The sequence below is a fragment of the Anopheles stephensi genome, chromosome 3 (assembly GCF_013141755.1).
Source record: "Anopheles stephensi strain Indian chromosome 3, UCI_ANSTEP_V1.0, whole genome shotgun sequence".
Lineage (NCBI taxonomy): Eukaryota > Metazoa > Arthropoda > Insecta > Diptera > Culicidae > Anopheles > Anopheles stephensi.
The window spans coordinates 34254506-34276301 of NC_050203.1; the positions used below are offsets into that span (position 1 = coordinate 34254506).

Sequence of the window (21796 nt, forward strand, 5' to 3'; positions counted from 1 at the left end):
GATCAAACGTAAGCACCGCAAACGACCTATAGACACAATGGTGATTGCCGCCAACCGTTCATACTAAAAACTGATGAAACTTCCAACCACTCAAAATCCCAATCAGAACGGAAGGAGCTGGGACTATATAGGAAATTGAGAGTCCGTGAGCTCATCATCGAGTAGCGGTTTAGACTTGCCAGGCTCCGCTGAGCTTTTCCTATCATGAGAATCACGACCAAGCGTCAGGGTGGTGCCAAGTTCAAAATGGGAATGTCGGCGATGATGCTTACACCATAAAAGCCGAGATATTGCATTCCGGATGACTTCGTAGCGGTTGTAGCGCCTGAAAAGCAGGAAGGAAAGTAACGATAGTGAGTCCTCATAGAATTCGTTGATTAACACATAACTGAGTGGAAAGCCTTCTATAGCTCTAGAAGTTACCTGTAGAACTGCTCTGAACTACGCGGCTCAGGAATCTTGTGATCCCTAAAGAGATGTATTTAATATCGTTCATCCTTGATTATTGATGACTAAAGAAGCAGTTAATCGAATCAATTTGCTTTTACCATGCAACTCCACCTTTCCACTGCGTTTGTTTCCCACGGCAAAAACTGAAGCGTTTCGACGTCAGACTTTGCTACTACGACCATGGCTTACGCTGTTGATTTTTCCACAAACGTCAAACTGACATCCCACCGTGTAGAAACGTCAAATTTGCTTACAAAAAAAAACGTAAACACAAAACACACGTGCGATTCGTGTATCGATCGATTCAAGCATCGGCATCGGGTGGTAAATTTTTTGTTCGAAAAAAAGAAAACTGAAATCACACAAGCTTTGCCCAGTTTAAAGACTGCAGCAAAATGGTTTTCTTCGTCTGCAACCACTGTGGCGAATCGATGAAGAAGCAGGTGGTGGCCACCCATGCCTTCCGCTGCCGACGAGCAATCAGCGTATCCTGCATGGACTGTCTGAAAGATTTCCTCGGCAAAGCGTACGAAGCGCACACTGTCTGCATCAGCGAGGAGGAAAAGTATGCCGCCAAAGGGTTTGTGGCCAAGGAAAAGAAGAATGTGAAGAAACAGGAAGGCTGGATCAGTCTGATCCGGTCGATCACACAGCGGCACCAGAATCTATCCCCCGGCGTGATGGCCGTATTCGAGCTCATCAATCGGAACGAAAACGTACCGCGCAAGTTTAAACCATTTGTCAACTTTATCCGAAACTCGAGCAGATCCTTAAGCAGGAACGATGTGGAAGACGCCTGGGGAATAATAGAACAGGAAGTTAAGAGAGAGCTTCAAACGAATGCCCCTCAACAGAACGGTGCAAACAAGGAACCGAGCGTACCGACGAAGACGACAGATAGTACAGCTGACCCCGGAGAGAGTAACGAAGCGCAAAAGACATCGGTAGCAGAAGAAGAAGAAGAACCCACAAAGCAGAAGAAACGAAAAACGGAAAACACCTCGGAAAATGGACAGGAGCTGGTAGAGGAAAGCCAACCGACGAAGCAGAAAAAGCGCAAGACGAAAAACGGTCATGAGGAGACACCGGGTACGGTAGCGAACGGAACGAACGGAACGGAGCAGGTACAGCACGACGGTGAGCAGGGAAAATTCCACTGGAGTGATGTGATTCGCGAATTGCTGCTTGCGAAAAACAACGAGATGAAGCTGGCCAAGCTGAAGAAGAAGGTTATGAAGCGTTACCAGCAAACGACCGGCAGCATGGAGGCTGATGGAAAGTTCGACCGAAAGTTCCAGAAAAAGATTGCGAAGAATGGGTTTGTGGTGGTGGAAAACGATACAGTACGTTTGGTAGAAGCGTAACGAAAATATAATGTCTAGATTTCATATGTACGTTATCATACTGGTACAGCACAACAAAACACATTGGGTTAGGTTAATTTTAAAGTTTCATACTCCGCCGAAACACGCGCTCAATCACAGGACCCATCCAACCAACCGTCACGCCACCGTTCGTTCACCTTTGTGCAGTCGAATTCGGGTTTGCCTAGCTTCACGTTCACCCGGTTGTGTATCCGGCAGAGCCACTGGGATAGCGTGTGCTGGGATTTCGTTTCCGGTGGCATCTCTTTCAATCTGCAAAGGCAAAGGCACAATATAGGATCGGTCAAATCGTTCAGCACTTTCCCCTAACTCTCTTATGTGTCCCTTACTCTTGCTGGAAATCTTTCGCACAGTATTCACATGGATACAGCTTCGAGAAGGAGGTGAAAAACGTTCGCACATTCCGTTCGTCCGTTTCGGTCGGCACGGTCGGATAGTAGGCGGCTATCGTGTGCAGCAAGCCCCAGGTGTGCCGGCCAAGCTGTTCCTTATCGAGCGGACAGTTCGGTGGTGCGCCACCGCTTCGCTCGTCCGAATTGTCCGTTTTGCGGTGTGCTACCTCCGAGTCTGGAGATGACGCTTTCGCCACACTTCCGCTGCCGGCGGCACTGGTACTGAGGGATTTACGTTGCTGTTTTGACCATGATTTGAAATCCATACACGTTCGGCAGGGTGCTGCAGGTTCTTTCCCGTTCTGGTGATGGTTTGGCAGTGGTTCCGCTGTGGGCATTGTTCAACGCAAAGGTTTAATGCTCCTCCGTTTCGGGATGATGAAATGTTTGGCCGGTTTGGCTGAATTCTGTCTGAGTGCTGTGGTGGGCGGCGACAGCAATATTTACCGGAGCCGGTGGGTACAATGTGATGTAATTTTGGCACCACAAAACGTAAACGAAATTTCCATCGAACATTTTGACAGTAGCCGTGACAGGTAAACAAACCGTTCAGGGTGACTAGATTGAAACGTCAGATGATGGAGTTCGCTTTTAAAAGCCGGAGGAGACCGTTGAGACCGTGATGAGTAAATTCAACTAATCATCAGTAAAAATGTATCCAAAAATTGGGTTTCTTTACAAACCACTCCAGATGTGACCTGTTCGACTTCGATAATAAAACAATGTCCGACAAACGCTATTTGAACTTCTTCTTCTTTCTCCAATGAAGCACTTCTTAAAGACATGGCCTGATGTCCAATCCGTTTCCAGGAAACACGGTCCATGACTACGTCCGAATTTCCTCAGGTCTGACTCCAGCCAATGAGCTCCCTGTGCTACGCTACGCCTCGTGCCGAACGGGTCGCTGACGAGCACCTTTCTGGTAGGGCATGAGTCCGGTATCCTCATCACGTGTCCTAACCAGCGTATTAGCAACCGTCAGGATGTCTCCATCGACAAACTGTTCAGCTAGCTTGTGGTTCATTCTCCTTCTCCACACGGCCTACGCTCGCACACACCGCCAAAGCTAGTCCGTAGCACCCGCTACTCGAAGATGGCGAGTGTATTGGTGTCCTCCAGTAGCGTAGTTCAGGATTCGTGCCCTTAGAGCACTACCGTGCATGCATTTCGTTCGTTGCAGGAGTCTTCTGGATCTCTGGAGTCTGTGAAGCCCGTAGTAGACACACTCAAGATCGTCGCCGTCAACCGATATTCTCCGTCCGAGTCGTGCCCGATCAGGGTCAGGGGTACTCCGGCAAGCAGGTACTCTGTGTTCGTTGCATTGATCCTCAATCCTCAATCCTGTCGGCCTCGCATTTGAGTTGAGTGTACGCCTCGCACACCACCGCAGATGTCCGATCGATGATGTCGATGTGATCCGTGAAGCCAAGAAATTGGAGAAACTGCTCCTGATGTCGAAGCTGAACATTAAACAGGAGAGCAAAGACGACCCCCTTGCCTCAGTCCCCGGTGGCATGTTCAACACCCTCACCTAGCACTGCACACCGTCCGTAGTAGCCTCCACAGTTATTTCTTTCCATCCTCCGAATCTTACATGCTTGCTAATTAAGATCACTGTTTAACTCATGGTCCTTTTAAGCCGATACAAACCCAATACGAAGGAAAGAGCCGTTTTCTTTCACAGTAACGCATGTTTAATTACAAAACCCCTCGGTCTAGTGTTTAACGGTACAGTTCTCTTGTTCTTGTTTGTTTAATATTGGTTGTATTTAAATTTTATCGCACGTGCGTTTCGCCACATTCTTCCGGATTTGTGGGGTTGAATTGGTTTTACTCCTGATGGTTTTACTAGCAAAGCAGTGGGCGAGCGGGCAAAGAATTCAGCCGTCGTCCTATCACTATCCGCTTCTTGCTCCTGCACGCAACAGTGCGGGACGCTTCGGCCGATCTTCGTTTGCGACGCACACCTTTCTAGATGCGACCGGCAAAGGTACCCTCATCGCGCTGGGTGTCCCACTTCTCAACCCACGAGTTGGGGCACATCGACGAGAAGACGTTCTTGAAGTATTTGCATACCTGGTCGCCCTGGCCCTTGACCTTCTCGCAGCGATGGAAATCCAGATAGCTCTGGTAGCAGTACTTGGTCTGGTTCTGGTTGGGGAAACGGGGATCGAACGGGGCCGTCTTCGGTTCGTACGCCATCACGCCGCTGGTTGCTGTTGTCGGTCGGAGACGCGAAAAACACTAGATTCCAGAGAAAATATCGTCAAGCTTTTGGTTTGTTTTTGTTTGTATAAGCCTCCCAGAAAGCAGGGAGGATACAGAGGGGGGGGTTTAAACAACCGTGTGCGCTCTATTTCCTATCCCAAAATCGAACTCTCCTCTTTATACTGTTTTCATAAAGTGCAAACTATCACTTTCATCTATCACCGGAAAACGATAGCATTCCAGGTGGGCGTAAATAGTGAAAGCCCACCCTCCCATTGCTGATAGGATAGTTGAAATACAGTATCTTAGATAACTTATTATATACAGATCTAAGAGCAAGAAAAAACAGCAATTGGAATCTGTTTCCCAGTAGTATCTCACACTTCACTGCACTCGCTTGGCGCAATGGAGTAGCTAGTAAAGTCAAAACTGCAACTGCAAGACGAAAAATACTTATCACACCCATATTTGTTATAAATAAAATAGTCCTCCCCAAAAATATGGTTCTCCTTGCTCTAGGGACACAACACACAAACACAGACCGAACAGAAAAAAGCAACTAATACACTGCTCGTCCCAACGTCCTGCCCATCCCGCGACTCATGCTTATTTGACCAGGGGACGCGTTTTCGAGTCCGCATCGCAGGAAGCACTCTTGTACTTCTTCACCTCCTGCAGATACAGCGTCCAGGCATCGTTTGGCGTTTCCGCTGTGGATTCTTCGATCGGGCGAACCTTCTTCACGAGTCCCGTCTTGAGAATCTTACCGCCACGCCTCCGCCCAAAGACGGGCAACGGTGGTGGCGGTGGTTCTTTCTCTATTGCAGATGGTTTCACGATCTGCGTTACGCCGGCTGCCGTTCCGGGTACAGTGCTGGAACCGATTTTGAACGTGCCTGGTTTCTGTACGGCTGCTATTGGCATTCTTGGCACGGCGACTGGAACCATCATCGGTGTAACGCCAGCAGCAGCAGCAGCAGTAGTAGTAGCAGCAGCAGCAGCAGGGGCAGCGATCCCAACGGTTGCTGCTGCTGGGTGTAACATCGGTGCGACCACTGTACCGGTTCCGGTGGCAGCAGCCTGCTGCTGTTGAAGCTTTTTAAACATTTCCAGGAATGATCCGTCGTTAGCGAACCCGGTCATCGCCACCGGAGCCGGCGCATCACGCTGTGGTTTCGCTGGCGGCGGATACAGTTTACCCTCGGCGGCTAGGTGCTGCTGCAGCTTTTCCTGCATTTTGCGCTGAAACTCGATCCGCTCCGCTTCGGTTTGAATTTCCGGCACATATTCCACTGGTTGGGTGGAGGAATTTGTTGGCAAAAAGCTGGATGTGCTCTGTTTTCCAAAGTGTCTGGAATGTGCAGCTGGGACGAGCGGTATATCACGCCGACGCGCGGGTTTCGATTCATCCGGGCTGTCTGCCTCACTGTGGGAGGAAGCTTTCTGCTTGTCGTCTCCCGCGTCGTGATTTAGCTTCTTTAACGCTTCCTTCAGATCGTGCTGCCGGCGCAGATTTGCCAGCTCTTGCTCAATTTCCGCCGATAGACGATCCTGTACGGTGGTGCGCTCTGAACGGGAAGCATCACGCGTGTCACGATCGTCGCCGCGCTGCGACCGGTGCCGATCACGATCCCGCGACCGTGATTCTTTCGAACGCGACCGACTACGTCTATCGCGGCGTTCCCGATAATCATCCCGATCACGGTAATGTTCCCGATACCGGCCACCATGCTCCCGATGATGATCACGGTGGTCACGATCACGGTTCCGGTCGCGATGATCCCGCTGCTCACGGTGGCTTCGGTCCCGATCGCGATCTCGCCCGGACCGATGGTAATGATCGTCATCGTAACGACTGTCGGTACGGTCCCGGCTTCCGGAGCTCGAATAATAGCTACTACGGTCTGCTGCACTGCGGCTGCCATGTTTCTGGGCGAGTTGCTGATGCTCGTTGCTACCGTCGGCACCATTACCCCCACCTCCGGGGGTCATTTCTTCGTCTTCCTCCGGCATCGGGTTGGAAGGGACGGAATCCTGGAAGAGTAGCGTACACTACCGATAAGCGCCAGTTACAGAATGCTACAAGCGATCGTTCGCCTCCTCCTCGCTTGGAATCTACCCCCGGAAAAGCGGTCCGGTACGGGGGTTTCAAAATCGACCATGACCAAATCGATGCAGTTCACCCTCTAGATTTACCAACTCAACCGCGGCTAGTGGCAAACGCTAGAGGGCAAATGCAAGTTTTGTACCGGATCACTAGCTATCATTTACCGCGTTTGGGCATAGCTTTGACCCAGCGGGGTGGGGTTTCAATTACTTTACCGTCAAGTATGAATGTGAGTGTGTGTGAAATGCAAATTTTAAGTACATAGTTAACAGGTAAGATAGATAGTAGGAAAAATGGGATAAAAACTACATTACTCTTTGCTTGCTTGTGTTGCAGGTGCTGGCTCTTACACCCCAACACTGGCTCTTGGTTGGTGTTGTCTCGGGAACGTTGTACACCCCGGCCGGCCTTTGAGCGCGTAGTGCGGCGATCCTTTCGGTCTGAAGGAACGACGGAGGGGGGCTCGTGTTCTTAGATCCCGCTCTGTTCGCTTGCTCTCTGTCTCCTGTTCTTATTAGGCCCGCGCTTTGTTTACTGCTCGCGGCGTGCTTTATTTGGCCGGTTGCCTGAAAAATATTTACTGAAACGTGAATTTTTCTTCGAATATGGTTTTGGGCAACAGCAAATAATTACTCTCGGGATTTTCAGATCTAGAGTCGTAGAACAATAGGGAGCGCGCGTCCGAGCGTTGCATTTTTGCGCGGCACATGCAACTTATGGAGGGAGGAAGGGGCGGGTTTAAAGGACCCATTCTTTTCCTAGTGGCCCTTTTCACCCACCACCCCGGCACGGGCTATGCGTTTCTCGCCTCTATTTTCGTGGGTGTAAAAACGATGCGATGTGCGCACTGTGCTTGGACATGCTGGATGCAGGCACACACCAGGATTAACGCGACGTTTCAAGAGACGAGACCAGCGTTCGACGACGGTAGCAGTTCCATTGGGACGCCTGGACTGGCGTGTGTAGCGTTGTTGAGCTCTCTCTCTGCGCCCATTCCATCCTAAATATTTGCTTTAAAACCATTTTTTCCTGTTGGCCGCTGAAATGTTGTATCCCCCAAGCTAGAGAAAGATCCCACCGCGACAGAGAATATCCCTTTCAAAAGACTTTTCCACCTGTTTTTTTGCCGAATCGATGTTTTGGTGCCCCACAACAGCTCAGCTCAAGGCAACTTACATAACCATAGCAACAACTAGAATCATTTTTAATGTTAAAAAATGAACCAACATAGCATCCGCTGGGTGCTTCCAAATGATGGCGTTTACATACGGAACCACTTTTGGAACGGCCCACAGCAAGGTCACACGCTTAAGCTCCCCATTCCGTTCCCGCAGTGCACAAATTATGTAATTTTTCTTTTCCTCATCCCACAAGGAAGACCCGGGACACACGGGGTAGCTGTCAAAGAGGGTCGGCCAGGCCACGCATGGAGTAGCCCGCCGCACCTGCACCACCGCTTCATCTATCGACACTCGCAATAGCACAGGATCATGGTCTGCAACACTACGAGGCCTGCCCCATAGAAAATGGGCGACACAACAAAGATGTACGTAAGATTTTTTCGTCTTCTCTCCATTCCACCGATCACATCACCATCAACCACCCTCTCGGGGCTAAGCTTTGCGTTTTCTCCTATACTGTAACCCCTTGCGTATCTTTCTCCTTCTGTCCCAGAATACTGGGAGGAAATAGTGCACACACCGGAAGCTGTTTGTTTCTTTTGAAGAATTGAGCGGAGCAATTACCTGGAGCTAGCAAGGGTCAAAACCACCGGGCGCTTTTCTTTCGCTTCGACGATGAAGACACAACTTCTTGCTACGAACGAGTTGCGATTTGCTCAGGCACGGATGACGGATGAAGAAAAAGGCTGATGGATTTTTCAATATGGCGACGGTACAACCAAGGTGCGTAGAGGCGAGATAGTTTCAAACGCATGTTCTTGCCTCCCTGTCACACGTGCTGACGGTTGAAAGAGTGTGCAGCGATATTCCAGTTGGGCTGCAAGCATTTATTTGCAACTGCAGCTAATGTTTTTTTTTTCAAATAAGTCTCATTGTTTCTTAAGTTTCCCTTACAATCATTGCAGAATTCTTGCTAGAATAGCGTTCTGAATTTGCCAAACTGGTCGTTTCAATTGTTGACATTGGTCAGCTATCTCTTTCCTTTTCAGCTGATCGTTTCACACCTAATCTATATCATTCTTGCTTTCAAGCGTTTCTCAAAAAATAACATTTTGAACTTTTTATATTAAACGTTCGATTAGATAATTAAAAGGCAAGTGTTTTATTAAATGTGAATATTATTTTAAACTCTCTTTTACCTTTAAACTATTTTAAAACTATATATGAATCCTTCAACTTTGTATTTTAAACAAGCGCGATTTGCTTGACAAAACTAATGACACACAAACTTTCTTGCCAGCTTACTTATCGTTTTCCATTCAAAATTCAATTCAATTCCCATCAGCGATAGCGGATTTTTCACAGCATTTGTACAACATATTTCCGTTGGTATCGTTTGAGCAACAGCAGCCAACAAAGGATTGCGTCTGCTACGTGCGTGCGTGAGAGTGTTTTATGTTGTTGTGAATTTAAGTTTTGTTAGTGCAAATTTGTGCTAGGTTATGGTTTTGTTACATTCTATGGTAAGCACACATTCGGGATAGTGCATTTGTTGAAGACGAATTGATGAAAAGTGTCCATGTAAATACCGAAATAGGTTGTGCAAAAAGGCTCATCCACTAGACCGGCATCGAAAGCGCAGATTTGTTTATTAGTGTTATTTTCGTGCTGTCGGCCTTCGGCAGGTTACGTTTAATTGTCTGTGCGTGTTTTCCTCTATAAAATGGCTACGTACAGTTCAGGTGAAAGATACGCAGTTTAATCGTATCCCTTTTATCCCGATTCCAGTGTATGTGTCCATACTATGAGAGTAGGGCGTCCGAGCTAAAGTAAAGCGTTAGCAAGTTATTCATCTTAAAAGCCCTCAAGAGCCCGACTACACACCATGTCGGACAATGTGAAGGTTTCGATAAAAGTGCGTCCACTGATTAAACGAGAGAAGGACAGCAAGCTAACATCACAATGGCGCATCCGGGATAACACGATCGCAACCATCGATGGCAATGGCGATCCGTTCGTGTTTGGTAAGTTGCTCGCCGCACGCCAGCAATTTGAAGCGTGCTTTGCTAATGTTTTTCTTCGCTGCACCATTTTAGATCACATCTTCGATGAAACCGTGTCCACCCGAGAGCTGTTCGATACCGTGTGCCGTCCGGTCATTCTATCTGCCCTGAACGGCATCAATGGGACGATATTTGCGTACGGTCAGACATCATCCGGCAAAACGTACACCATGATCGGGAACGATCGCGAACCGGGTGTGGTACCGTTGACGGCCAGGGAAATTTTCGAGCAAATCACCAAGATCAAGGAACGGCAGTTTCTGATTCGCGTCGGTTTCATCGAGATCTACAACGAAAAGATCCACGATCTGCTCAACACGGCAAACACGAATCTGAAGATTGTCGAGAGCCAGTGCGGCGATGTGTCGGTAAACTCGAAGGAATGCATCACGAACTGTGCGGAACAGATCATACAGCACGTGGACGATGGTAACAAGGCGCGCAAGATTGGCGAAACGAACATGAACGAGCGGTCCAGCCGATCGCACACGATCTTCCGGATTACGATCGAATCGAGGGTCATCAGTGCGGCAAGCGCGGACGGCAATCTCGATAATGAGGCGGTACAAATCGGGATTCTGAATCTGGTCGATTTGGCCGGTAGCGAGCGGGCGGACCAAACCGGAGCGACCGGGTCTCGCTTTAAGGAGGGTGTCTGCATCAACAAGAGTCTCCTGTCGCTCAGCTGCGTGATACAAAAGTTGAGCGAAAACCCGGACAAACAGTTTATCAACTATCGCGATTCGAAGCTGACGAGAATCCTGCAAGCGTCACTCGGTGGCAATGCGGTCACCTCCATGATCTGCAACATCACGCCAGCCGTGGTGGACGAAACGTACTACACGCTGAGCTTCGCGATGCGAGCCAAAACCATCCGCAACAAGCCGAAGGTGAACGAAATCCTCACCGATGCGGCCATGACGAAGCGGCTCGAGCGGGAAATCAAGCGGCTGAAGAACATGCTCCTGTCGGAGCAGAACAAGAACAGTAAGATTAAAACGATGGAGCTGCAGAACGCGATCACGCTGCGCACGAACCAGTTCATCAACTCGAACCAAGCACAGCTGGCGCTGACGGATAATGCACGGCGCCGAACGTGGTGTCCATCGACGTCGGAAATTCCCCGGCTAGCGGCCACCACCCACCGGCCGACACCGGACGTGATGGGTGAAGGGCGTACGCTGATGGGACCACCGTCGTCGGTGCTGACCGGTGGCCAGTATCTCGTGACGATAAACGGTGCCACACCGCAGATTGCCATTCGAACGATGTCGGCCGATGAGGAGCTTGTGCCGAACGATAATCGGACCACCGTCGACGGGGGAGCATTCTCCGCCACGCTCGCCCTGATGGGCAACGATGAACCGCACATTGACTATCGGGGGCTGTTGGACAACAGGGACCTGTTGGCCCGCCGGGTTCGATCGACATCACCGAACGGACTCCTTAATCCGTTTGCGGAAGGTGATGAGTTTGTGCCGGGTGAGCTTATCAGCTTCGGAAAGGCTTCCCTATCACCGCTGTCCACCGTGGAACGGGAGCTACACACACCGAAGAGCCTGCGGAGAAAGCGTCGATCGTCTACCGGTGATTCACCGCCACAGTTCAATTACGAGGAGCGGTAAGTGTGTTTGTTTGTTTGTGTGTGTGCGCACGCCTTGACCTCGACCTAGAGGGAATGGGTGTTTGGATTTCATCACAGGAAACGTTGCTTCTGTACATCCGTATAGCATTTTAGTACTCAATGGAAATCTTTACCCATTTCCTCACGGTTCCCCAGCCATCTGAACGCAGGAAATCGGACCAGAAACGCCACATAAAGTTTGACGATTCGTGTGCGATTGCCGTGCGTTTGTGGTGGGTCCCGTGGTGGCTTGAAATAGATCCAGTGCTGAAAATAATATTTGATGGTCGCAATAGTCGTCGCATTTGCCGCAATGATGATCTGGTCTGGTGGTACGCGCACCGAGCTCGGCATCGCGTATGGAGAAAAGGTTTACGCGTCTCTAAAAATACGCTTCCCCGCCCTATGTACTGTACGTACTGTTGGGTGCCGGCAGGCGAACGCACGAGTTTTGATACCGGATTGTTGTTTATTTGCTGGCCAGACTGCCATTTGAGGGATTACGATTGTTGTTTTTTTTTTGTTCCTTTAAAAGGAAAATAGGGTGCGGGAATTAATTTTAGATGAATTTTAGAAGAAGTTCGGATTGAGCCCGTGAGTTGTGGTACGGGCAGGCTTGTATTGGGCCAGTGCGCGTTTGCTGGAGGTTGCAACTGTAATTTATCTCGGTTACGTGTTCTTAGCGGATCGGAGTCAAATCCTTTTTGAACCTTTCCCCTATAGGCAGGACAGGCTTTTCAGCTAGTTAAAATCAAGTGAAGAAGGATGTTTCGTACGAAGTGAAGAACTAGTCAATCCAATTAAACTTGGTTTTGCGGTCTTGGCCTGCTGCAACAATCCTCTGTACCGCACACGTGCCAGCGCCGTCGTCTGCCAAACGATTATCCCGACCGTTCTGGAGGCCGCATTAACCCCATCACGTCATCTCAGTTTGGGCCTACCACGCCTCCTCTGTCCGTGTGGACGGCCTAAAAGGACTTTACGGACTGGGTCGTCCGGTGTCACTCTCATGACATGGCCAGCCCACCGGAGCCTGGCGAGTCTAATTCGCTGCACGATGGTGAGATCATCGTTGTAGCGGCTCCTCCATTGTCCTTCCACACATACGGGGCCAAAAATCCTTCTGAGCATCTTCCTCTCGAACGCGGCTAAGAGGGCTTCGACAGTATTGGACAGAGTCCATGTCTCAGAGGCGTATGTGAGTACGGGGACTATAAAAGTTCTGTACAGTCCCAGCTTCGTCCGTCACGGCAGCGATTTAGAGTGGAGAAGTTTCCTCAGGCTGTAGTATGAACGGTTGGCAGCCAGCAACCTTGCGACATAACTCAACATCAATGTTGTTGTCGGTGCTGACTTTTGACCCCAGATAGGTGAAGTTTTGGACGACTTCGAAGGTGCGGTCACCTGTCTGTACATCACCCCTGCGCAAATCAGTGTTTGATGGCAGGACCGCAGGTAGTGCCATCATCATTTTGGTTTTCGCCTCTTTAATCTTCGACGCAAGGTTTTCAAGGGATTGTTTGGTAAGCTTCCCGAGAGCTACATAGGAGAGCCTCAGACCAAGCATGTCTATGTCATCAGCCTATGCCAGTATCTGGATAGACTTGAAGAAGATGGTCCTCGGCCCCTCTCTAGCGCTCTGAGAGTTTTCCATCCACCTTTATCTGGCATGTGATAGAATGGCCATTGTCATTCGTACAAGCCAGGTAAGCTTGGCCGGAATTCCAACAGAGCTCACTGCGTTGGATTTTTTTTTAAAGCGTGGGGCTGCTGCTCCTTCATTTTTGCCAAGATTTGGCGTATCGTGAAGATCTGGTTAGTCAGGCAGTCATTTTTCGTTGAGAAATTATCTCTCATAATTTCAAACTATCTCTTCAACGTATGGGACAAGATGCTATTTCATTAGTTTGAGACTATCATTCTTTTATCCTTTTGCTTGATCAGTCATGGGCACATTAGTATGTACTGTTTCTGAATGTTGCGATATATAGGACCATGATGGTATCAAAAGAACTGCCCATATTCATGGAACATGTGTGTGTCCCTAAAATTGCTGCTCTTGTTGTCGTGGAGAACCGTTTTACAGTAGATAGCATAGTTGATCAACAAATGTTATGCTCCTTGGAACGGCGCATGGATATCGTTAGTAGGTTAAGAAATGTACAACCTGTACATCCAGAGTATCACCTGAGTTAGTGAGAAACGCTTCCCAAATTTAAAATGCCAAAGGGAATAGGCTTATCCTAAAAAATCTGGCATGCACGACATGCACTTTTCCACGCTGCAAAATGCACTCCGCATGTAGCATTTTCTCACCCAATGTGAGTTTAATTTATTCACTTCATCATTCTCTTTGAAACATCTCTCTCTCTCCCGTGCTCACTCCTGATCCGTCCGCCGGACTTGAGTGAGATGCGCGCGTTGGCAACGCATGTCAGTGTCGCGAAAAGCGCGATCGAAGGTGAACGCAATCGGGGCGCGCGGGTTCACTCACAGCGTGCGCGTGCACCCACATACTGCTGCACGGTGGGACGTGCTGCTGCGGGACGGTTTTGTTTATTTTGTGAAGGCGTAAAGGCAAGCAGGTCGTGTTTCGCGCAGTGTTCACACAACAACGATCGGTGAAGCGATCGGTGCTCGGTGAGGTTGTCGTTATCGGGCCCGCCACCACCTACCAGCTGGTGAGTGGAGCGGTGATTTATTCCCATTCGAGCTACCGAAAATGCATCTGGCAAGTTTTGTTGACTGATTTTGGCTACAAAAAAAAGGAACACGAACTGTGATAATGTCCCGTGATCTATTATCAACACCGCCACCCACCCACCCACCCACCACGCTCTGATGCATTGTCGTCAGCTAGATAAAACGGTGATTTATCAGGTTCCATTCTACGACGACACGTTGCGTCTTTTGCTGCTCAATCACTCCAAAACAAAAAAAGTAGGAAAAACGTCCAAGACGTTAGACGACACCACCCGACGTAGAAGAATGCGGAATGTTGACACAAACATTCACAACCGATTCAAACCACTGCACTCAAACACGTTCACAGAGCCCGGGGTTGTTCTCGCATGCTCGTTGTACATATACGGTGGCTCTGTCCGGTTTAGGGGAATGTTTGTGTTTGGTACACTCCGGTGAGGGATTGCTCGGTGGAAAAATGCACACCACCCCCGAAACGATTCATTTTGGGGCGCGACAACATGACTGTGCGTGCGAGAGAAAAATGCATCGCCAAGCCAAGATCCCCTTTTTGTTTTCACCCTACTGCCAGTAGTTCCCGCAGGCATCGGGATTTGTAAGTGAGAGGGAGATCGGTATCGATGTTGCATCACAACACATCATACGGATATGCCACAGGGTCAATGGTCTCGAATCTCGATGATCTTTCGTTTCCTCCCATTGGAGGCATTTTCTATACTGTTGTTGTGCATTTATTAATCGTTTTGTGTCCCTCCGTTCACAACAGATGCCGGCAGCTTGAACAGGAACTGCTCGAGCTGCAAGAGTTTACCAAGCTAGAAAACGTCGTCGAAACGCAACACCTGAAGCAGGAACTTGCCAACAGTGAGGCAGCACTGACGGACCTGAAGCACAGCCTCGAGGAGAAGGAGCAACGCTTGGAGCAGCTAGAGGAACGGTAAGAACGGTTTGGAGTCCACTCACGAACTATTCGCGCAATCTTTCAAAATCTTTAGCCATTGGACTACGATGCTCTGGTCAATCGAGGTGCAAGGTGTTTTGTGAGTGGCAAAATAGTAAATCAAACCAGCGCGCTGTGAGGTGATAATTGACCGTATCGCCAGCCGTATCTCTTTCTGGTCGGGCTAATGCGATTGAAGGTTTCTGCTTGGCAAAGCTAAAAAACTAATCATTTTAAAAGCAAATCAAAACCCTTGCTGCGTAGTAGTAGTACAAGCTAAAGATCATATTTTCACAATGAAAAAAATCCAATGTGCAATCGACTGGAACACTGCATTATTCCCTACCCCGGTTTTGCTAATCCCGCTTCCTTACTTTCCGATTGCAGATGCACCCATCTAGAGATTGAACTCAAGCACCAGCAGGCCACGGCAACGCAAGCGGCAAACGATTCCGCTACAGCCGCTAAGGAGCGCCAGGCAGCAGTACGCGAGGCAGAACTGCATCGCAATCAGCTCACCGGCATTGAGTTTGAGTTTGAGCGGTTTCGGCAGCGTGCCGAGGCTCGCGAGAAAGAGTTGATAGAATCGCTGCAGGAGGCGCGCAGCAGTGCGTCCGGATTGTCAGCCAATGGCTCGGACAGTTTTAAGCTCGATCAAAAGCGCGAAGAAATGAAGCGTTTGGAAATGGTAAGCTGGTGGTGATGATGGCGGTGATGTAAGCCGAAAGGCGAAGCTAAAACCAATCGTCCCTTTCTATTGCAGCAAAACTACGAGTTTACGCTACAGCTGGAAGAATGCAACAAGCAGATCGAGCAACTGAAATCCTCCTGTCTCGACCACCAGCGCAAGCTGGACCATGTCCGGCAAGCCGTGCTCCAGTACCAGCAAACGCCTCCCGTGCAGGCAGAGGACGTGGCTCAGTCGTTGGTGAACTCGTTGCGCAAGCTGCTGCTATCGCAAGACCCTGGGTCGGAAAAGGAAACGACCGTAAACGGCTCGCCGCACCCGCCGCACGGTTACGATGCAAATCAAACAACCGATGGTGGTGATGGTGGGGCGATCGATGGCACCAATGCTACCATGCTGGGGGAGGAGAAAACCATCCAGGAGCTGGTGGCGATTGTCGAACAGCTCGAGGCAAACATTCAGATGCTCGAGCAGGAAAAGTGCTCCCAGCAGGAGGCAAGCGATGTGCTGCTGAGCGAGCTAAAATCAAAGCTCGACAGCAAGTACGCCTCCATCGGCCAGCTGGAGCAAGAGCTGCAAGAGTGCAAAGCAAAGTACACGGCACAAACGTCCGAATATGACGAGCTTTCGACGCAGCTGATGGATCAAATGCAGGACAACGAAACCCTTCGGAAGGAGCATGAATTGCTGAAAAAGAGTCAGGCGGAACAGGAGGAACGGGCGCAAGCGCAACGGGCCGAGCTTGATCGTGAAATGGTTACGCTGCGCGAATCCCTCCAAAAGCTTACCACCGAGCGGGATGAGCTGCAGCGTTTGTGTGATTCGCTGCAAGCCGCGATTGAAAAGCATGCCTCGGCAGTGGATACGATCGAGGCGGATAAGGAGAAGCTGTCGGTGGAATGTGGTGCAGCGAAGGCACGGTACGAAGAGGCTGCCCTCGGAAAGGATAAGCTAACGAAGGAACTGGAACGCTTGAAAGAGGAGCACGAACAATTGAGAGGTGAAATCGGCCAACAGCGAACGGACAAAGAATTGCTTGTGGTAGAAAACGATCGACTGGCGGAAGCGTTGGAACTGTTGCGAAAGGAGCAGCAGCAAAACTCTGCACTCGAAAGTGGTACAAAAGAATCGGAAGAGCAGGAGCAGCACAGACTACTGCAACAGCTAAAGGATGAGCTTGATCTGCGCGTCCAGCAGCTGGAAGAGGAGCTGAAACAGTGGCAAGCTAAGCACGCATCGGTAGAGACAGAACAGAAGGAGCAATTGAAACGATTTACCGAGGAGAAGCAACTCATTACGAAAGATCGCAACGATCTGCTGCAAAAGATTGATGAGCTGCAAGCGTCGCTGGTAGAGTTGAGCGCCGAAAAAGATAGGCAAATTCGCTCCGAGAAAGAATCGTTACTGGAAGAGATCGAGCAGCTTAAGGAGCTGCAGCAGGCGAGGATTAGTCAGCATGAACAGGAAATCCGTACCCTAACCGAGCGGGAATCGAACTCCCTTAACCGGATGCGAGAAGAAATGGAATGCTCCAGCAAAGCACTACTCGCCCAGCTCACGGAGGAAAGGGACACGATCGTGACGCAAGAAGCTAGCTGTAGGGAAGAGCTACGAAACGCCGAGAAAACTATTCAAACGCTGGAGGATAAGCTGGAAACGGCCCGTTCCGAACAGGCGGCAATGTTGGAGCAGCACCAGCACGAGCGGCAAGACGGTGAACACAAACGGACCGAATTGGAGCGCGAGTTGAAAAGCGTCACGGAGCTGTGTGCAATGCTTAAAAAGGAAAATAAGGATTCCGAGGAGCAGGATGCGTTGGTGCAGGAGCTAGTGAAAGCTAAAGAAACACTTAACGAACAGTTGAGAGAAAAAGAGCGCGCATTGACTAGCGTCACGTGTAAGCTGGAAGCTGCCGAGCTAAATGTTACTCAACTCGCCGCTGTACAGAAGCAAGATCGCGAAACGTTCGATGCCACGCAGCAAAAGCTCGAACAGGAAATCGAACTGCTGAAGCAGGTGGCGGATCAGCAGCGTGACGGCAAAGCGCTGCTCGAGCAAGAACATTCCGCGTGCGGTGCCGTGCAGCAAACTCTTCAACTGCAGCTCGAGCAACGGGAAGCGGAAATGCGCAAGCACATCACCGCACTGGACACGCTCCGTACGGAGCAGCGTGAACTGCAGGAGAAAAATGCAACGCTACAGCAGGAGCTAGATTCACTTCAATCGAACGTATCGCAATTGATAAGCGAAAATGAAGCACTGCTTAAGGAGCAGCTCGATGGAGCTGAGATGCAGCTAGAGCAGCACAGCGTCGACCAGGAAGAGCTGACAAAGTTACGCTCCTGTCGCGATGAATCGGAACGTTTGATGGCCCAGCTCGAGCGCGATCTGGCGACGGTGCGTGCCGAGCTGGAGATGGTTCGTACCGAGCTGCTCGAGGAGAAGCAGCGTCGGGATGCGAGCGAGCGCACGGAAAAGGAGCGCTTGCAATCGACCAACGAGCAGACGGAACGGTTACGCTGCTCCATCGGTGCGCTTGAGGATGAGAAGCGACGCCTGCAGGAGGCAACCGATCGACTGCACACGGAACTGGATGCGAAAGAAAAGCGTACCGCCGAGCTGGAAGCGGTGCAGCAGCAAAAGGAAGCCTTGCTCGACGAGCTGCGTAAGGAAAACAGCGATCTGACCATAGCGGTGCAGGAACTGTCCGCCAAGATCGTTAACTTGGAAGAGCAAATGGACAGCAACGAGGCGATACAGCGGAAAACGATCGATACGCTCGTGCGGGAAAAGCACGAGCAGGAAGACACCATCGCCGCGCTCAAGCGCCAACTGGCGGAGCTCGAAGGCAAGCTGAGCCAGCTCGAAACACAACACGACCAGGTGTGCGGCGAGCTGCGCGAGGTGAAGGCATCGCTAGAGGAGAGTCTGGCCGCGCGCGTACGGCTCGAGCTGGACATCGAGGAGTCGTCCAGCGTGCGGGACGTGCTCGAGCGCGAGCTGCAGAGTCTTAAGTGCGACGTGGAGAGCCTGGACAGCAAGCTGGCCCACGAGCGGTACGAACAGGAGTGCCAGGTGTCCGCTAACCTGCGCCGCGAGCTTAGCGAAAAACAGAAGGAGCTCGAAAGCTTTATGGCCACCGGCCGTCCTTCGCTCGGGGACGGGCGCGTGGCACAGGCGCTGCGCCGCGAGAACGAAGATCTGCTAAAGCAGCTGAACGAAGCGCGCCAAATCGATGGTCTCAAGGGGCGCCAGCTGCAGGAGCGCGTGGATGAGCTGGAGCGGCTCGAGACGGAGATTGCGCGGCTTCGCGAGGAGATGTCGACCATGCGGCACGAGTCGAGCTTCAACGAGAAGCTGGAAGAGATAGACCACCTGCAGCGGAAGGTGCAGGACTCGGAGAAGGTTCGCGAGGAAACGGTACACCAGAAGCGGTCGCTGGAGCGTGCGTTCGATCAGCTGCGGTTCAAGCACCAGTCGCTCACGAAGGAGGTGGACGAGCTGCGGCGCACCACGGACAAGGAGCGGAAGTCCCGCCGGCAGAGCACGCACGACGATCGGCGCGGGTTGCTGTTCAACAGCAAGGAAATGGCCACGATGACGGATCCTACCTGTGAGTATCGTGACGTTTTTTTTTTTTTTGTGGGTGTTTACCCGAACGCCTGAATGTATGCAATGGGGGTTTTTTTTCTTCTCGCCTCCCAAACGGTTTGCGGTTGCTCGTATGGGCCATAGCAGCAGCCTACGAGCGAAGGGCAGTTACTGCAGATCAAACCAAGTTCACAAAGCGTTTTGCTTTTTTCTCTCTCTCTTTGCCCTAGCTGCCGATTGTGCCTGTTCGGAGATGAACGAAAAGATAAAGGAGCTGCGCAACAAGCTTACCCTGAAGGACTGTCAGCTAAACACGCAGAAGCTCATCACGTCCGCCAACCCGCTCAAGAACGAAATTACGGAAATGCGCCGAAAGCTGGAGGAGCAGCACCGCGAACGGTGCACGATCGAGCACGAGCTGCACGCGGTACTGGAGGAGCTCGACCGGGAAAGGAAAGATCGCAAACGGCACTGCACGCAGTGTATGCGGCACAGCCGACAGCAGAACGCACGCTGCGATAAAGCGGTACAGGCGTACCAGCCGAACGACGCTACTAGTCCGTCGTGTTCGGCCGCCGTATCCGTCTCGATCGTGTCCAGCGGTGGCCGCAATGGATTGCTGGCAGGCGGTGAGGAACTGAAGGCACTGCAAAAGCGGTACGACGAACAGCAGGAGCAGTACGAGAAGCTGAACGACAAGTACCAAACGATGAAGCAACTGTGCCGGATACGGAACGAGAAGATTACCAGCCTGAGTGCGGGACTTGCCGAGAAGGAGAACGAAAATACGAACGTGAACCGTAGCATACAGGTGAGTAGGCGCGCGTGTAAGCTCGCCTAGTTGCACCTTCGTGTTTAACCTATTTGCTTCCTCCCCTATCCCCCAGAACGAATGTATCCAGCTGAAGCAACAGCTAAAGGAGGCAGAAAATAGGTACGCCCAGATCTATCACCAAAGTACGCACCAGCTGAAAGGGAAGCGAGCGGACGTTGGTTTGCAGACGGAGAGTGATGTAAGTACGCGTTTGTATTAAGTTATGAAAAAAACGATCGCGATCATTAGTAACCGCCGATCGCTACTCTTTAGACGACTGCTCGGCAAGAGGCGGACATGTATCGGGACAAGTACGAGCGCTACAAGGCACTGGCGACCCGGCTGATGAATGAAAAAACCAACAAACTGAACGGCCAACAGCGGTCGGCGGCGAACGGCGTTTAGGTGGCGTTCGCGGTGCTGCGTTTAAAGTTTGTTCTAGTCTCGTGGGGGTAAAAACATAACAATTGTAAAGCAAAGTCTTTCGTTGCTAGATACTTAAGCAAATCAACCTGTTCCTCCCGTCCGTTCTCCGATTAACCGGAACATCCCGTACCGTTGCATTTCCGTGTGTGTGTGCTGATGTGTGTAACAAATGAGTGTATATTACAGACAATTTAGTGTGATCCGATTTAATCCGTGTTTCCTGTTTGGCACTACCATTATACTCGCTATATCGTCTCTGTTTCCGATATTGCTCTTTGCGCATCGTGCGTGCGTAGTAAATAAGTAGTTAGTCCTTTTCCTTCCGGCGATTAAGAAAAGTTTGGCTGTTTGTACCTTATATCTCCGTGTAGGCAGTGATTAGAAGCGTTAAAAGGTAGCAAACGGAAGGGGGTACATATTTATTGTGCTATTCAAGACTGTGTATCGACCGCTGTTTCATGAACGCAAGTGTTCGCCAACACGTACATGCGCTGGCGAAAAAGGTATAAAGTAAAAATTGTAATAGATATGTTGGTGGTGTGTGCTAATGATTAAAATTGAAAACTACCGAAAACTGTAAAAATGGCACTGGAAGGATACATTTTCACCCAGACTAAGGAGAATTTCGTCTGTTTGCTGATATCGTTGTGTGTTCAACTGCTGCTGTCGGTCGGTCGGTATAGCTATAGCGTTGTTGTATGTTTGCATATCTGCTGAAAATCTGTAAAGCATCTCTCTTTAACGACCTTGTACGATTGGCTGTTGTACCTTTTCTCACGAGGCAATTCATTGAAGCCGTAGTTCAATATTTAGGACTCAACTGCTAATCGTCGGTATCGTCGGTGCCTAGCAAATCATTATTATTTTACATTTTCCCACAACGCCTTGATAGCGATAAGGAGAATTTTGTTAAGTTTTTCCTTGAATTACTCATAAACTCCACTAAGGGGAGGGTGACACAACACTGTGGACATACGTCGGGGTCCCCCCCGCCCCGTGTACACCGATCTGTTTGTACAGTCGTTGAGGCCTGCGATCGAAGCGATGTGCGAATCGAGTACAGCATCTCGAAAATTTGTCTTTGAAGCAGCACATATTTAGCACATCGATCCGGTCGCAGCGAGGTTTAGTCGTGGAATTGACTATCACCAGTGAACAATCGACCGGAGTCTACCGTGTACCGTTCTCATCATGAAGCTGGTGGCCATCGTCTTGCTCGTCGTGAGCCTGCTTTCTGGGGTTTTTGCGCAAACCACGCGGACCACATGCCAACCGATTACCCGC

The 21796-nt window shown here is 50.3% G+C and overlaps 5 protein-coding genes across 9 annotated transcripts; 2 read left to right on the top strand and 3 right to left on the bottom strand.

Annotated features, from left to right (window-relative positions):
* Positions 1–650: 650 nt before the first annotated feature.
* Positions 651–1873, top strand: LOC118509733 (cell growth-regulating nucleolar protein). The gene has a single exon (XM_036050862.1). The coding sequence runs from the start codon at positions 846–848 to the stop codon at positions 1812–1814; it is 969 nt and encodes a 322-aa protein (XP_035906755.1). The 5' UTR covers positions 651–845; the 3' UTR covers positions 1815–1873.
* LOC118509769 (FAD-linked sulfhydryl oxidase ALR) lies at positions 1799–2736 on the bottom strand. The gene is made up of 2 exons (XM_036050906.1): positions 2165–2736; positions 1799–2087 (listed from the first exon to the last, which is right to left on the bottom strand). The coding sequence occupies exons 1-2, from the start codon at positions 2563–2565 to the stop codon at positions 1925–1927; spliced, it is 564 nt and encodes a 187-aa protein (XP_035906799.1). The 5' UTR covers positions 2566–2736; the 3' UTR covers positions 1799–1924.
* Positions 2737–3943: 1207 nt separating this feature from the next.
* On the bottom strand, positions 3944–8444 carry LOC118509788 (cytochrome c oxidase subunit 6B1). Its single transcript, XM_036050932.1, has 2 exons — positions 8288–8444; positions 3944–4471 (listed from the first exon to the last, which is right to left on the bottom strand). Exon 2 carries the CDS (start codon positions 4427–4429, stop codon positions 4199–4201), a length of 231 nt encoding a protein of 76 aa, XP_035906825.1. The 5' UTR covers positions 4430–4471; positions 8288–8444; the 3' UTR covers positions 3944–4198.
* LOC118509698 (mRNA cap guanine-N7 methyltransferase) lies at positions 4477–8377 on the bottom strand. 2 transcript variants are annotated; one of them, XM_036050766.1, is made up of 3 exons: positions 7176–8377; positions 6857–7108; positions 4477–6469 (listed from the first exon to the last, which is right to left on the bottom strand). In XM_036050766.1, exon 3 carries the CDS (start codon positions 6446–6448, stop codon positions 5042–5044), a length of 1407 nt encoding a protein of 468 aa, XP_035906659.1. In that variant the 5' UTR covers positions 6449–6469; positions 6857–7108; positions 7176–8377; the 3' UTR covers positions 4477–5041. The 2 variants fall into 2 exon arrangements, with proteins under 2 accessions (XP_035906659.1, XP_035906660.1); XM_036050767.1 differs by lacking the exon at positions 7176–8377 and having other exon boundaries at positions 6857–7052; positions 7092–7108.
* A 559-nt stretch (positions 8445–9003) lies between the features above and the next one.
* On the top strand, positions 9004–21095 carry LOC118509622 (centromere-associated protein E-like). Of its 4 annotated transcripts, none has more exons than XM_036050478.1 (9): positions 9004–9365; positions 9452–9687; positions 9760–11347; positions 14820–14990; positions 15381–15681; positions 15757–19294; positions 19503–20083; positions 20160–20285; positions 20360–21095. In XM_036050478.1, the coding sequence occupies exons 2-9, from the start codon at positions 9549–9551 to the stop codon at positions 20489–20491; spliced, it is 6576 nt and encodes a 2191-aa protein (XP_035906371.1). In that variant the 5' UTR covers positions 9004–9365; positions 9452–9548; the 3' UTR covers positions 20492–21095. The 4 variants fall into 4 exon arrangements, with proteins under 4 accessions (XP_035906371.1, XP_035906372.1, XP_035906373.1 ...); XM_036050479.1 differs by having other exon boundaries at positions 9004–9361; XM_036050480.1 differs by having other exon boundaries at positions 9004–9186.
* The last annotated feature ends 701 nt before the right edge of the window (positions 21096–21796 follow it).

What these genes read in the sequence shown, in the direction of transcription:
- LOC118509733 (XM_036050862.1), top strand. Translation starts at nt 846, where the DNA reads ATGGTTTTCTTCGTCTGCAACCACTGTGGCGAATCGATGAAGAAGCAG.
- LOC118509769 (XM_036050906.1), bottom strand. Translation starts at nt 2,565, where the DNA reads ATGCCCACAGCGGAACCACTGCCAAACCATCACCAGAACGGGAAAGAA. An exon ending in GCGAAAGATTTCCAGCAAGA is followed by an intron (nt 2,088 to 2,164) that starts GTAAGGGACACA and finishes TTGCCTTTGCAG; the next exon opens with ATTGAAAGAGATGCCACCGG.
- LOC118509788 (XM_036050932.1), bottom strand. Translation starts at nt 4,429, where the DNA reads ATGGCGTACGAACCGAAGACGGCCCCGTTCGATCCCCGTTTCCCCAAC.
- LOC118509698 (XM_036050766.1), bottom strand. Translation starts at nt 6,448, where the DNA reads ATGCCGGAGGAAGACGAAGAAATGACCCCCGGAGGTGGGGGTAATGGT.
- LOC118509622 (XM_036050478.1), top strand. Translation starts at nt 9,549, where the DNA reads ATGTCGGACAATGTGAAGGTTTCGATAAAAGTGCGTCCACTGATTAAA. An exon ending in AAATGAAGCGTTTGGAAATG is followed by an intron (nt 15,682 to 15,756) that starts GTAAGCTGGTGG and finishes TTTCTATTGCAG; the next exon opens with CAAAACTACGAGTTTACGCT. An exon ending in CACGATGACGGATCCTACCT is followed by an intron (nt 19,295 to 19,502) that starts GTGAGTATCGTG and finishes TCTTTGCCCTAG; the next exon opens with CTGCCGATTGTGCCTGTTCG.